The sequence below is a fragment of the Andrographis paniculata genome, unplaced genomic scaffold, assembly GCF_009805555.1.
Source record: "Andrographis paniculata isolate CXL003 unplaced genomic scaffold, ASM980555v1 Contig25END, whole genome shotgun sequence".
NCBI classification, from domain to species: Eukaryota; Viridiplantae; Streptophyta; class Magnoliopsida; order Lamiales; family Acanthaceae; genus Andrographis; species Andrographis paniculata.
Window position 1 is genome coordinate 744,078 of NW_026137546.1, and position 15,367 is coordinate 759,444.

Genomic DNA, 15,367 nt, shown 5'->3' on the forward strand with positions numbered 1-15,367 from the left:
ACCATATTGTTGGTTAGTCAGTTTCGTGTGTGTGTGTGTCTCTGCAGTGCAATTTTGCCATTGACATTGAGTTTATTTAATTATTTATTTATATATATATATATATGGAGGGGGGAGTGAGTATGAATTAATTAATATAGTAAAAGAGAAGAATTGAATAGAATTGTTTGTTGTTGTTGTTGTTGTTACAGTTAGTTAGTTAGTTAGTTAGTGGATGTAGGGGGGTAAGGTGGGGGAGAAATAACTGATTTGATTTGATTTGGTTTGATAGATGAAGAGGTGAAGGATGGGTTTAGAGGGAAACGGTTGAGAATCAAAACTACACTTTTAGAGGCAGCCAGCCAGGCTGGCAGGCAGGCAGTTATACAACTACTTGCAGTGCGGCATTGTACTAATAATAATTATTATTATTATAATAATATTATTATTATTATTGTTATGGATATGACAGATGAAAAGGGGGAATTAGGTGAGCATTTGGTGGGAGGTGCCCATGCGGGTTGGAATGCTACAGTTGAACACGTTGATTGCATGCATGCATGCACGCACCAATATCAATCAATACTCCTTTTTCTCAATTTCATCCTCAACAATTAAATGCTGCTACCTTACCATGCAATCACAATCTAGTCTGCTCTTATGAGTATTTTAAGCACTCACAATCACAAATAGACAAAAAAAAATACAAGACTCAACTACAAATTATTATACTGAAAAAGCTAGTAAAAGGGCGAACAAAAATCAATGCCATTTACCCAAAAAGCGCTATTAAAAACTCTTTTTTTAAAACTTCACACAACATTTTATGATTCTAAAGAAAATTTCAAAACCTTATCTAAACAAGCAAATAGTACATTAATATTGTTTCAGAACTAGAATTGATAGCATCTCATAGGAAGAAATGAATGGATCAAGACTTGCAACAAGACAACCAAACACAATTCAAAACCAAAAGCACAAAAACAAAAAACAAAAAATAATCAGTATAAAATGTGTCCTCTTGTTTTACAAAGCACAAATTAACCTCAGCTCCGTCGCCTAAAGCTGCAAAAAAATGCCTCCGCTACTAAAGAATATTACAACGAAAATATATCCACACCCTAACACAAACAAACAAACAGATAGACAAACATAGACACATTGAATTCCCCGCATTATTTTTGCTAAGCAGAGCTAAGTTTTCGCCTGTCGATTTCCACAAATGTGAGAAGGAAAAACACACCAGTGTACAGTAATATATATATATTTAGTATGAATGCAGCATTGTTTCTTACTAGCTCGATCACCAACCACGAAATCATACACCGCATTAGTAGGACCCCATAGGTGGCATGCCGAATGGGGGCATTGGTGGCATCCCCATCCCGGCCATAGGTGGGGGTGGGCCACCAAAACCTCCTCCCATTCCCGGGCCTCCCATGCCGGGAGGCGCAGGCAGAGCAAGAGGAAGTAATTGAGCATACATATTCTGCACCAAAATTAACAGAACAAATCAGTTGAAGGTAGGTTTGTTGCAAAGAAATCAGATAATCAGAACGAATATTTTGCAATATGTGATGAATTGGATTGATTATCCTTTTTTCCTTCTATTTTGAAAGGGTTTAAGACTTGAGAGTTGCAACGACGGGTTTTCGAAGAGGGGTACCTGTTGCTTCATAACTTCCTTCTCCTCACTTTCTTTGGCTTTAGCGTCGTTCATGTTTTCGATCTTGTCCTTAATTAACTCATCAACTTTGCCTGTGTATTCTCGGATGAACTGCAGAAGAGGTGAAAAGAAAATGAGTGTGCATCAAATATCCGACAGCTGAAGATGAAACTGTTAAATACATTTCCAAAAAATAGTGATTAATCACCTGTAACAGGTATGGGAAGGCGAAGTCGATCATGTTGTTCATCCAGGCAAGTTCGAGTGCAATATCTGGGCGGATTAAGTCGTAACAGACAAAGAGGCACGATGCGAAGCATTCCTTCTTACCCTAGAGGAACAAATGAGTTAATATTAGATTTACAATTTTTCCACTAAATATTGAAATAATTAATGTAAACTTCCAAAATGTACTGAATCACCAATCATAATCGCAATACAGTAAATAAACATCAAAGAATTACGATATCAATCAAAACAGCAGTGAGCATTTTGTCGGAATATATACAGGTCGATTGATTACCGAATATATATATATATATAATGTTATATATGCTTATTACCTGATCAATGAAGTAAACAAGTAGTTCTTCAGCAAGTTCACGGTCACCGGATTGTGAAGCTGTTTCCATTGCATCTTTGTAAAGGTTGTCTTTCTTCGACAAGGCAATTGATTGCTTCCACTTGCCTGCCTTCTTGTAGATATAGGCAGCTACACGTCTCATCTCAAGAAGCTCATGCTTCTCAATCTGCACGGACACAAAAGATAGCAAATACATAAGCATCAATTCAACATGAAAAAATTAAAAAAATAATAATAAAAAAAAAGGTAGTGAAAAATTCGATCCACCTTTTGTGCGAGGCCAATCTGATCAAAGTTATCGTGCAAGTCTATTGATTCGCGTAGCCTGTCATAGTCTTCTTCTTCCACATAAATTTCATTAAGAGCGTCGTTCACAGCTGTCACATTGTTGCTCTGAACAGCAACCATATATGGTTTCACAAGTCGTAGGTGGCCAGCCTGAGATCATTATAAAGTCTTGTAAGAATAAGGGCGGGCACATTCACATAAAATATATTGTGGAAATTAAGACAAAGTACGAACCTTTCTCATTATGTCCACAACTCGGGTATGGTCCACGCGAAGAGCGAGAACATTCAAAACATCATTGATGAGATCAGGGTGCTCTTGCAGGTAGAAGTGCACCGCTTTGTAATAAAGCTCGACATTGGCAACCTTGACAATGATATCTTTGAACTGCATGTGATCCCAAGCTTCCGGCGAATGATTCATGACAGTGGTTGCCGCATTATCATATTCGTCGTACTGAATGTACAGGTAAGTCAGCTCTTTCCAGTGTTGCTGTTCATCACAAGCCCGAATGAGCTTGGGAATATTCAGACGAGTAGAGAACAATTTGATGTGCTCCATGAGCTTCTCATGGCGATATCTCGCATAAAGGACACCCAGCTCGGTAAAGATGCCCATGTGTGCACGTTCCAATCCTAAACCACTCTCCATTAAAGATATAAGCTCATTAAAGCATCCTCTGTTTTGATAAAACTCGCTAACTTCTTCCAGGTCATCAACCTACAAGAATCACAGTATTATGTAAGAGGCGGAAAATATCAATTTAAAGCAAAGCTATTGAGGATTGGGGAATGAATCTGTGAAATACCTGCACAATTATGTTAAGACCACAAATTTGAGCCAACCGGAACTCCTCAGCATCGACACATGCGAAGCAGACTTCCTTCCATGTCTTTGCGCTGTTGGCTTTCCGTGCAGCATCAACAGCTCCTTGGAACTGCTTCAATTTCACAAGAGTGCTTGCCAATTTGCCCCAGTTGGAGATAAAAGCAAAAATTATCTTGGCAGCCTCATATAGAGCTTCATCATACAAACGATCGCCGACATTCGGCAGATTGGCAACATTAGGCATGAGAATAAATTCTTCAATATCACCCAGCCTATCAATCTTAGCATATGCATAGATGAGCTCGCTGTCCACTTTGGGTTCCTTCGTTTTCTCCCTAACCATGAGCAGATACTTCACCAGGTCGTGATACACTTCTCCATCCTCTGCAGCTCGAATGACTTCCAGGAATTGAGTTGCATCATCAGCTCGGATGAATGATTCAATTGCATCACTGACTAATCCTTCCCGCAATTGAGCCTTAGCCACCTGACTCCAGACAGCGTCTTCCTCAACACGGAAGGCAAATTCTACAGCCCGGTTAATGTCACGGATGTTATCTAACAAAACATTGACAGCCTGAACATTCAAGTTGAACTTCTTGAAAATAGCATAAGCTTCCTCGTACAATTGGGCTTCAACAGCAACTTCTCCAACAGCAGGGCCATCAAAGTTATCAAGTCTATTCACATAATCCATAACTCTCGAAGGATCGGCCTTGATGGCGGTTAATATAAGCAAGTTCTGCAAATTGAAGTTCCCACTGAATGCAGAATTCTGCAGCACAATCTTTTCAAGCAATTCAATCAGTTCGTGAGGAAGATCAGCTGTCATGAAAGCTTTAACAGCAGCAGAAACTTGCTCCGGGCTTTTGCTTTCAGGCAAAGCAGTAGATACGACTTGATCAATTAGCAACCTTCTGAATTCATTTTCAGGATCCAGTACCTTCGCCCACAGATCACCATCCATTCTTTCAACCACATACCTGCAAGAGAAAGAAAAATAATCTTAACAATTCTTACCAGAGATGAAACTACCAAAGCAGGTATTCTAGTTGCAGGGTACCGACCTGGCTTGCAGCTTAAACAATGAATTCTTGTTTGTAACATTGATAAGTTCATCATCACATTGTCCCCTCCGGTACGCAACAACAGCAAGGGTTGGATCACGTTTCTCACAGTACTTGCCCACAACCCGTGAATCATAATACGGATTGGTAGTGAGAAAATGTTCTGGATTGTTGTTGCTATCTATAATAATTTTACCCAGAGCATTGTGGACGTGCACATCTTGGCTTCCTTCACTCACAAGATGCTCCAAAAACTGAGTAAGCAGACGAAGTCGGTTCCTGCATCCATTATCATATATAAGATTAACAAAGCAGATGAAAAAACATAAATAGCTTACAAGTAGAGAAGCTACCTTTTTTCACACTCCTCAACCAAAGGCTCAACTGGAAGCAAGGAGCGGACAGAAAGGATCAGACCTTTGATAAAATCTTCAGGACACTCATCATCTAGAAGCTGACCAACAACCAATGGGGCGTTTCCAGGATTGACCTATCAAACAAAAGGATGATATATGAATTCCAGCCATCAGAAAAGGACTCCAAACTCAAGAAGTTACAGACTACAAAGAAAACATACCTTTTGTACATAGCCTTCAATATAGCGAAGCATGTTGTTGGTGTACAAATAATGTGTGAGATCAGGGACAAAACCAAAGCGGTCACACACATTGATCAGTGGCCGTGCATCGGGAAGTTTTGCTTCCATTAAGAAGTTTTTAGTTTTTTCGGGATCATAGAAGTTCGATTCTCGGGTTACACGCTCAACCTCTTTAATTTGTCCAGTCTTTGCAGCAGCTTCAATGTACTTAAAGTGAATATCAGGATCCTCACTGACAAGAGTTAATAAGTAGGAGAACTATTAGAAAATGAATTACAAATGCAACAGGCAATCCCACAACAGTAAATAAATCTGATTGCTCCTAACTAGATAACCTGGAGCTCAAATAGGAACCCAAGAAGAAATACAGTCCTTCATATGATTTGAACTGCTCAAAGAGCTTGATACACGCCTCCACACCCAACTGTTCACAGTATTCTTTTGCAACCTAAAGAAAACTTAATAATCAGTATTCAGAGTAGGAAACTGACTTTCTAATAAGATTAAATATTTGCAGAAAGTAAGCACGCTTCAATGTGAATCATAAGCATACCAAACCAACATGAGAAATACCACAGAAACATTCGAGGTGCCTTCCAACATACCTGGACAATTATCTGAAGATTTCCTCTAAGATTGACCAGTAACAGATCCTTCATACATTCCAGAGCCCATTCCTTAGATAGCGTCCCGAAGAACTCCACAAGTGCCTAAAATTACCATGCTTTAAGTACAAGTACAACCATTCCAACAGACAGAAAATAATATCAACATTTACAAACCTGTGGCTCAATTGCATGAGTATTCACAATGACACGCTTGATGTCAGGCAGTTCAGAGTAATGCTGCAGGCAAAAAATTGAGGTTTACTTAGACACAAAACCAAAAGAAAAAGCACTCCATGTACACTTTAATCACACAGGTACAAAGTTCCAGACACTAACCTGAAGAGCTCGCACATAAAGACCTGCTTTCTCACAGAGTTGTGCAATGCGCGGCCGGTCATAGTGACTAAACATACCATTTGCTAAAATAGCATCCGCCACATTAGGAAATGTAACAAGATTGATCTCCAGGACCTGAAGAGGAAAGTCATCATTCCATTGTTGAAAACATAATGACAACTAAAACACCAACCTTAGTTTGCAGGTAGGCATGCTCTGGAAGATTTGGTTTCAGAACATCCAATAGAAAAGCTGTGGCTTCACGAATCATGTTCCTCTGGTAATAACAAGATTCATGATTAGCACTAAAAAATTAGTTTTGGAATGCATAAGCACATAAATAAACATATTTAAAAATAAAGTAGAAACAACAGATGGAGAGGGTCAGAGATGCATGGACTCAAATTCAAAAGAAACAAGAGGAAGGCACTGAAACCTGAAGAAAAAGGTCTGTAATGGTATTATAATCAATAGGGCAACCTCCCTCCATTTGTGACATCATAAGGGCAAAATTGACGGCTCCCTACACAAAATATAAATTCATTAAAATCATAATTGAAAGGAAAAGAAGTGGGAGGGAGGGTAGCAGGAGGGAAAATGTAGCAGAGTTTTACATCATAAACAAACAAACTCAGCTAATGGAAATCCAGACAAACCTGAGGATCTGATCGGAGAATAGTTTGCAAAAGGAACAGATAGTCTGGTGTATACCCAACCTGTTTAAACACAAACAAGTTCTTCAGTAAAACCGCTAACAAGGGAAAAATAAACAATAAAAAAATAACTGTCGTGTTCTCATAAACAAGCTTAGTGTGTTTGTTTTTCCATTACCATTTCGCACTAGGCTATTTACTGTGAAATATCTTTTCCTAATAAAAACACTAAATCAAATAATTACTTTCCATTCAAAGACTCGCATCTAAAAACCTACTTTTCATTGAATAAAATTAAAATCCAAAACTTCAAGGCACCACAAAACAAATTCAAACACACTTCAAATTCTCCTAAGCAAAATGGTGAGGGGAAAAATGACCTGCTTTGAGTATATTAAGATCTTGTCGAACTCCCGACGCTCGGCAAAGGCTGCAACAACTTTGGGTGTAGCTCTAGCTTTAATATATATTTTCAGTGCAAGATCATTGTCAACAGTCTACGACATAAGGAAACATGTGTTATGCAATTACAAGCAAAATTTTGGACTAATGAACTGATAAAGAAAAAGAAAAGATTTATTATTTCAAACTTATATTGAAAAGCTAACCTTCACAAGGTCACCAAGTTCCTCACTGCATTCCAGTTTGTCTTCAGCTAACCAGTTCTCCAACAAATTCTTCTTGTTCTGGTTGACAACGAGACGAGACAACTCCAACGACTCAAATGCATTAAGCTTTCCCTTAGTTAACAATGTTCCAAAGTACTGCAACAACGGAGGAGTCTGCCCAGCTTGAACAGGAACACTCTGTATATATGAATAGAATGTGATCAACATAAAACTACCTTACTAAATACATTGCATGTTGTGCATTGCCAAATTCAAAGTGGCATCCTGAGAAACTTGTGTTTCCTATACCAAATCTTCAGTGCCATAGATAGTATCTACATTGCAAGGAAATAGGCACCTGAAATTTTGTAACAGTTTCAGGAGTCCGGAGGATGCCCTGAGGAGATTCAGCCGCAAGCTCCGCAGCCTCCTTATACTTGGTCTGAGCAAACAACTCTTGGAAGCGCTGGACAACCTGCAGTGTACAAGATAGTTATATTCTGTTCCCCCATACAAACTTGTCTCTACAGAAAATAAATTACTAGGGAAAGCTAAAATGAGGAGAAAAAGTTGACAGGATACAGTTGATCATGCTTTCAAATTATTAATTAAATGGATATGCGGGACAATAAAAGCAAGCACTAATATCAACCTACCAAATTCTCAGCACCAGGAAGGTTTCCTCTTTTGGCAAGATTGACAGCAAGCTCCAGATTGTTTAACTGGTAGAACAATTCAAACATGTGTAAGGGAACAAAACAAACAGGCATTCACTAAATAACAAAAGCTGCTAAACGTACTTGTCCACTGACAAAAGGCACAATAGTCGCATCATTGATTGTAGCAAGTAGAACTTGGCCACGCCTATTAATTGCATAGAAACCACCAACTGATGAAGCTTCAGAGGTCAGAAAGATGGGATCAGGACTGATCCTATTTCTATATACAGCTGCAGCAGTTTCCAGGTCGTACACAAAGAGCAGCCCAAGTTTGGTAATCACATAAATAAGACCGAACTTATGTGATATCTGACACATTTTACCCAAAAGAAAGCATGTTATAAATAGATGCAACAGAGACTCGAATATCAAGCGCAATAACTCAACCCAGTTAGGAATACCTGCATGGCCACTGGAAAATCATCTGCAAAATCAGGAGGGAAGAAAAGATCTGCCTGCTTTTTAGTAAAAGCAGGTTTACCTGCAAATATTGCCAGAGTTACAAATAATAACAGCAGAACCTGTCAGACAATATGAAAACCAATGGAAATATACATTATCCAAAAGATGACCAAACCTCAATTATATAACACACCTGGCTGAGCACCAAGCTCAATAACATGCAACTTAGATGTTATCTGGCCAGCATTAGAAGTTTTTGTTGCAAAAGATATCAAGATAGAGTCCTTGTCATTCCCTGGAACCTACACAAAAGGAACAGATATAACATAAAAAATGCACAAACCAATAACATCATTTTAGTGAACAAGTAAAGGAAGGATTGCATACTTTAAAAGTAGCAAATGCTGCAGCATGAGCTTCAAGTGCTTGACTACGCTGCTGTTCCACAGAAAACAGCTGCATACTTCCTTTGACAAGTTGAGGCCGCTGATGAAGAAAATAATGCCACATTACAATCATTGTCAAGGTCAATCATAAAGCTATAAATCCTAATCTAAGTAAAATATGAATATACAAATCACATCCTGCATATCCACAAGAGAAAAGGATTCTTAAGATAATCTAATGAGATTAAAGTAGTGCCCGGAAAACGCAATGACTAGAAAAAAAAAGTTGAATTATTCAATTCTCACATATAATTGCTAGCAAAATTTCTCGGGAAATCCTTCAAAATTATCACCATATAAAGGAAAAACAATGTGCACCAAGCTACCACACCACCATTTTAAAAAAAAAAAGAAAAATCATCGATGACAATTATCAACACCTTAAAACTAATAATAATAATGGGTGGTAATTATAAACACAACCCAGTTGCCCATATCTAATAGCCAGTTAGTCACTCAGAACCGTAGTGTAAGATGCAAGCAAAAACCCCAAATGAGAAACCCTCACAAGCCCAGAACATAATGTCATTATTCCAATACAAAATGAAGCATTGGGTACAGATTATCTTGCTTTATCTAATTATAGTAAAACCTACTAGGGTAGATGATAAAGTGTTTCCACAATATACAACAGAACTACCAGATACCATCTCTAGATGACAAAAATGGTTATTCACACAACTATTTCACTATCCTTATTTCTAAAATATTTAATGATGCAATTTAAAAAGGCAGAAGCTGATTAAAAGTTGGTAATCACACACCTCAGGTGAACCAGGAGCAATCCCAATCAGAACCAACCACTTCTCAGAAGGATCACATTTATAATTGATTATTTGGTTGTTGGCTAAATTGGCAGTTCTATCGAACATTTTCACAGGTTCAGATTCGCCTGTCAAGTAAGAAGAAAGTGATCTCAAGAAGAAACAAATAGCAAAAATGAACAGAAAATGGATCATCCGTAAGTTGTATTTCAAAAGACCTAAATAATGGCATCTCACCTTCAATTGACCAGTGATACACTGAGGATTGCGTGACTAAACCCAGCATTTTGGGGGTAATCCACTTCCAAAATACTACCTGTCCAACAATAAAATTATCCAGAGTCGAGCTTTATGATGCGGCATCAACAAAAATCAATATACCATTCGAGGCATCTAAGCTTCTAGATGTATTATGAACTTGCCTGCTCAGGCATCTGATGTGACTTTATCTTTGCTTTCGCTTCAATGTTAAATATTTGCAAATGATCTTGAGTGGTTCCAGGAAGTTGAGCTTCATCAAGGAACAATTATTTTCAGTCTCGCAGTTAAAATTAAAGAAACAAAACTGCAATTTTGATTAACTGCATTATTTTGAACAAGCAAAATTTATTACTTGCTATCAATTATTAGCAACCACAAGGAAGTAGAGATATCAACAAAACATGTTTTAGGCAGATGGCGAGGTGATTGCTGATATTTCTCAACATAGAATTATTATGCGCAAGTACAGAGAGATAAGAGTTTTAAGGCCTACAAATTAAATATTAATTTCACATCATTTCAGAATCAAATGAGATTCTCAACTTACTTATAACACATGCAGCCAAGGCATGTTCTGATTGAACCAGCTAATGTTCCTCAATCAAATATTGTTAGATTTATCCTTTCTCTACAAATATGTTCGTAATAAGGATAGATATTTAAGCAAATAAATAACAACTTGCAGAAAGCATACACCATAACTGTGAATTGAATCATTTGTTCAATGGCCATATCAGTACGTTAAACATCTACCTTTCATCATATATTTACAAATTTTCCTCAAGATTTTACTTTTTCCACTGAAAACCTTTTAGGGAAAACCTTGAGGCGAATGGCCAACAGTTGATCTATTGCATGAACATACTTTGACTAATGATCTGATAATAGATATCAGTGAGCTATTTTATAAACAAACTAAAATTTGGTAAATATATATATGGAATTAAAATGCATCCAATCAATCTAATAGTAATTCTTAGATAAGATCACCTTTTAGAGCCAAGATTCGAGAATTCGGATTCATAAGTGCAGAATCAGCAGTAATTGGCCGCCTTAACGGCTGATTCGGCATGGTCATATCAATAATGACCACACTATTCTGAGGTGCTGTTTCACGGACGCAAATGTACTTCTCCGATTCCATGGTAACATTGGTGAAGGTAATGAACTGCTGATTGATCCCTAAGCTAGTCAACTGCAATCATGGCATCAAAAACGTTCAGAATTCAATGCTACCGCCATCACAAAGTACAGCATCCGCGAATCAAAATTAGCAGATCTAAACACCAAACTAAGCATAAACAACTCAACCAGCAAAAAGACACCATTTCCCTCACCTTAAAACTCTACCAATACATCAAATCAAGCATCAATTAACCAAAAAAGCTAACCAACTTAAACAAGCAATATCACAGTCGACAAACGACAGAAACCTAGTTGACGACAACCAAATATACAGCAAAAGCAGTAAGCGACAAAATTGAGGGTACCGTTAGGGCTTCCTTCATGGTGATCGGAGCGTTTGCGGCAGCCATGGCGGCGAATCAACCAATAGTTCGAGATCAGCGCTCCGGATCTGAAAAAAGGATCGATTAATCGAGAGGCAACAAGGGAACGCGTCGGCAGGAAGTTCGAGATCTGGAGCAACAAAGAGAAACCCTCAATCCCTCGGAGAAGGAGAGAGGAGCGCAGAGAGAGATCTAGAGAGAGGGAAAGCGGAGGTCTTCTCCTTCGTCTATTCAAAGGAAATGAAGTGAGCTGCGATGGCGTGCTTTTATATGACCAGATATTTCTATTTTTATTCTTTTTTTTCTTTTAAAAATTGAGACAGAAGAAAATTAAAAGAGGGAGAGATCCGATCGACGGACGAGACGAGCGACGCCGCTTGCTAATCGTCTGCGGTTGGCATTCCTACAGTTAGATACAATGCTTAAGATTAGCGTCGACAAGACTAATACAGTATCTCAAAATTAAACCCGACCCGAAAAATCAAATCGGTCCGACATGAATCTTTTAGGTTCGAATTTTGGTATTTTGAATTTGTAAAAAATTGGATCAATTCGAATCCGAAACAAAAAAAAAAATTGTGTCATATTTCGGGTTGACCTGAAATTATTTGTTATTGTTATTTTAATTTATACTCCCTCTGTGTAAGTGGACTTATTAAGTAAAATATAATTAACTAATAATTATAATAAAAATAATTATAAATTAAGATTAAAATGATAAATAGTTCAATTAATTAAAAAAATTATAAAATTTAAATTTAAAATATGATTAAAATTTATAATCATATTTAAAAAAAAAAACAAAACAAATGACAAACTATATGGAATAGAAAGAAAATAAAAATAGGATTACGCGGGACGGATCGAGTAATATTTATATTATTTTAAATATAAAATAATATAAAAATTAAAATGAATTCGTTTTAAGTTAATTTAAATTTTTTTTTAATTTTCGAGTCTGTTTTGTCTCAAGTTCGTATTGAGTTTTTTCGGATTTCGAATAACCTGAGACTAATTCAGGTCAACATAAATCTTACATGAACGAATTCGTGTCGTGGGATCTATGGTTTTAGGTCAAAAAAAATTCAGGTTGGATCGGTTTCGAGTTGACAGTTTTTTTTATTATCTAATGACTCAACCCGGCACGAATACTACCCGAAAACACAAATTGATACCACTAATATAATTCATTTGTTTTGTGAGATAATTTGAATGTATGTTTCTTTTTATCTGAAATATAAAAAATTATGCCAAATAAAATATAAAAATAATAAATATATGTAATATATTACTAATATTTTTAAATAACTTATAAGAAAAACACACATTATGCAAATATAATCATTCTTATTGGACTGGACTGAGGTAGTATGTAATTTTTGTTAAAAGAAACACATGCAAATATGTTTTGTTGTTTATTGTTTGGTTTATGTTTTTTTGTCAATATTTTAGATTTCGTTTCTACAATGAAACTTCCACTCATTGGCACTATTTCTTTTTAAAAAAATATCACATCAAATATATTTTTTATCTTATAAAACATTAAATCAAATATTAATTTTTTATTTTTTTCAAATTTTCAATACTCCAAAACTCTCTAAAAAAATAGTTAGAGTATTTTTTTTTTATCTTTGGTACAGAAAATTATATCGATAATACTCTTTTTGTCTCATTTCAAATATTTTAATTGAAAATTTTTATTATTTAAATTCCAACTCAAAATCTATATCTCCTACAAACACACCCTAAAAAAAATATACACTTTTGATTTATTATACTTCCTCCGTCCAAATACAATGGTCTTATTTACTATTTTTGTTCGTCCCAAAACAATAGTCTTATTTTCATAAATAACTATATCATTATAAAATTATTCTTACTTTTTCATTATTATTACACAATTGTCACTACATTTTACACTAATAACTCACAAGGACAAAAATATCTTTTATCTATACTTTTATCTATTATTTTTATCTATACTTTTTACCAATATAACAAAACTATAATTTTGAAACGGAAAAAATAGTATTTAATTATTTAAACTTGTAGTTTCATGTTTATTTATAAATTTATTTTAAAATTTTTATATCAAAAGTACATGTGTTAAGTTTGGCCCAAATCCAATCCAAGAGGTGGGCATCTAAAGGTAACAAGTCCAGCCCAACGACAAATCAATAGGGATCAATCATTTGAAGGCCAATAAATAACAAAATGATTGTGGGAAGAAAGAGAACACATAAAACACACAATACAAAATATTAAGTTTGTTTCCCTCAAATTTATTTTTTATTATTTGAATTCTGAAAAAAAAAATTAAATATATATTTTTTTACAAAATATCTAGAGACATTATTTTAATACTAAATTCAAATATATATATATTTTTAAATCAATCAAAAAAAAAACACACGGCTCACTCATTTTAATATGTATCTATTCGTTTTTATTTTTGCACATATATTTACAAGACTATTAATATACATTTAAATAATACAATAAAAAATGAAAAATTAAGTTTATCTTTATAAAGGATAAATTAATAATGATACGTTTTTTCCGGTTATATTACTTCAAACAGTGCCGTAGCTACGCCTACAACTCAACTCAAACGACGTCGTTCTAGGAAACATTTAGAATTTAGACTAGCAGACGAGAAAGCATGAATCAGCAACCGCTGGACACGTGTCATTCATTTCCGGCTCGTGTCACACGTGTCATTCCGTAAGTCATTATCCAGATTCCAATGAATCCTAGCTAGAGTTCACTGTATATATGTACTGCAACTCCTCAGTCGATCAGCGACAAACCCTAACATCGAATCGAATCAATTCAATCCGCGAAAGACACAGTTGCGGAGAGTTCGGGAGGAATTATGGCTGCGCAGCAAGAGAGGAAGGAGATGGACGCCAGGGCGAAGCAAGGGGAGACGGTGGTTCCCGGCGGCACCGGCGGCAAAAGCCTCGAAGCGCAGGAGCACCTCGCCGAAGGTACGCACGAGAAATTAGTAAGGTTTTCTATTAATCAATTTGTGAAATGAATTGGCGAATTGAAGTAACGATTAGTGCGGCGGATCGGAGTGATTTAATTCAATTAATTGATTGGGATTGGAAAGGGAGGAGCAGGGGAGGGCAGACGAGGAAGGAGCAGCTGGGGACGGAGGGGTACCAGGAGATGGGGCGGAAGGGAGGACTGAGCTCCGGCGAGGGTGCGGCGGAGGTGGACGAATCGAAGTTCAGGACTGGGTGAATATATATCCTTCAAGTTTGAAGGAGTGTCTGTAATGGAGGATATGATATGAAGATATCATGGTGATGTGTATGTAGTTAGGTTTCAATAAAAACGACGTCGTCTGGTCTGAGTGTGAGATCTGAGGTGTGTCTTCCATGGCGGTTTTGTGTTGGCTTTAGTTGAGACGATGATATCTCTGTGTATACATGACTGTCGAGTGTTTTCTTTCTTTTTCTTTTTTTTTTTTTCTTTTTTTTTTGATTTTTTTTTGTTTTCCTTTTAATTTTATCTTGAATGTGAGTTTCAAGTTCCAAGTCCCACAATATATATATATATATATTATAGTTAAGAGAAAACATTGAGTCCAGTAGTCTTAGTTTTATTAACACATTTTCTAATAAAATGATCTATTTCATGACACAATTTGTTTGTTCGTTGTTTTGACAAGACAACAAACAAACAAGATGAATGGATATCACAAAAAGATTAGTGGACAGGGTGCAAATCTACAATATTGGTTAATGAGATATTTTTTGTACAAAAAGAAATAGTTATGAAGTACTGCTAGTTAGTAAAAAATTAAGACCCTACACGTTTCCTTTTCCTCAACCACGGCGACGCACAGTTTGGTCAATTGATGAAAAATTTTGCCCATTTTTCTTTGACTTCCACGACGGCGACAACTTCTTAAATCTCTATCTTTAAAGATCTAAATGATGGCTTATACGGATGTGTGAAGTGATCTGATTTAGGGTATTATTAGTTTGTTGGTCCTGATTAATATTGTATTTTTTGAAAAAATTGGTTGCTGCTAATGACATT

General features: G+C 36.2%; 2 protein-coding genes across 3 annotated transcripts; one reads left to right on the forward strand and one right to left on the reverse strand.

Moving 5' to 3' along the window:
- Nucleotides 1-965: 965 nt before the first annotated feature.
- Nucleotides 966-11,570, reverse strand: LOC127245791 (clathrin heavy chain 1). 2 transcript variants are annotated; one of them, XM_051266832.1, is made up of 30 exons: nt 11,297-11,570; nt 10,797-11,001; nt 9,968-10,056; nt 9,783-9,861; nt 9,546-9,673; nt 8,723-8,821; nt 8,529-8,637; nt 8,335-8,414; nt 8,015-8,242; nt 7,871-7,936; nt 7,573-7,689; nt 7,215-7,412; nt 6,987-7,103; nt 6,610-6,669; nt 6,390-6,476; nt 6,147-6,230; nt 5,954-6,088; nt 5,792-5,854; nt 5,615-5,719; nt 5,345-5,457; nt 4,989-5,241; nt 4,765-4,901; nt 4,412-4,690; nt 3,325-4,327; nt 2,751-3,236; nt 2,496-2,666; nt 2,209-2,394; nt 1,854-1,976; nt 1,646-1,756; nt 966-1,468 (listed from the first exon to the last, which is right to left on the reverse strand). In XM_051266832.1, exons 1-30 carry the CDS (start codon nt 11,339-11,341, stop codon nt 1,310-1,312), a joined length of 5,115 nt encoding a protein of 1,704 aa, XP_051122789.1. In that variant the 5' UTR covers nt 11,342-11,570; the 3' UTR covers nt 966-1,309. The 2 variants fall into 2 exon arrangements, with proteins under 2 accessions (XP_051122789.1, XP_051122790.1); XM_051266833.1 differs by having other exon boundaries at nt 9,783-9,857; nt 9,964-10,056.
- Nucleotides 11,571-14,101: 2,531 nt separating this feature from the next.
- On the forward strand, nt 14,102-14,775 carry LOC127245778 (em-like protein GEA6). Its single transcript, XM_051266812.1, has 2 exons — nt 14,102-14,304; nt 14,430-14,775. Exons 1-2 carry the CDS (start codon nt 14,190-14,192, stop codon nt 14,561-14,563), a joined length of 249 nt encoding a protein of 82 aa, XP_051122769.1. The 5' UTR covers nt 14,102-14,189; the 3' UTR covers nt 14,564-14,775.
- The last annotated feature ends 592 nt before the right edge of the window (nt 14,776-15,367 follow it).

Coding starts and splice junctions, on each gene's coding strand:
- LOC127245791 (XM_051266832.1), bottom strand. CDS start 11,341: ATGGCTGCCGCAAACGCTCCGATCACCATGAAGGAAGCCCTAACG. Junction 5,242..5,344: donor GGTTCCTATTTGAGCTCCAG/GTTATCTAGTTA, acceptor AACTCTTGTCAG/TGAGGATCCTGATATTCACT. Junction 3,237..3,324: donor GTCTTAACATAATTGTGCAG/GTATTTCACAGA, acceptor TGATTCTTGTAG/GTTGATGACCTGGAAGAAGT.
- LOC127245778 (XM_051266812.1), top strand. CDS start 14,190: ATGGCTGCGCAGCAAGAGAGGAAGGAGATGGACGCCAGGGCGAAGCAA. Junction 14,305..14,429: donor GCAGGAGCACCTCGCCGAAG/GTACGCACGAGA, acceptor GGGATTGGAAAG/GGAGGAGCAGGGGAGGGCAG.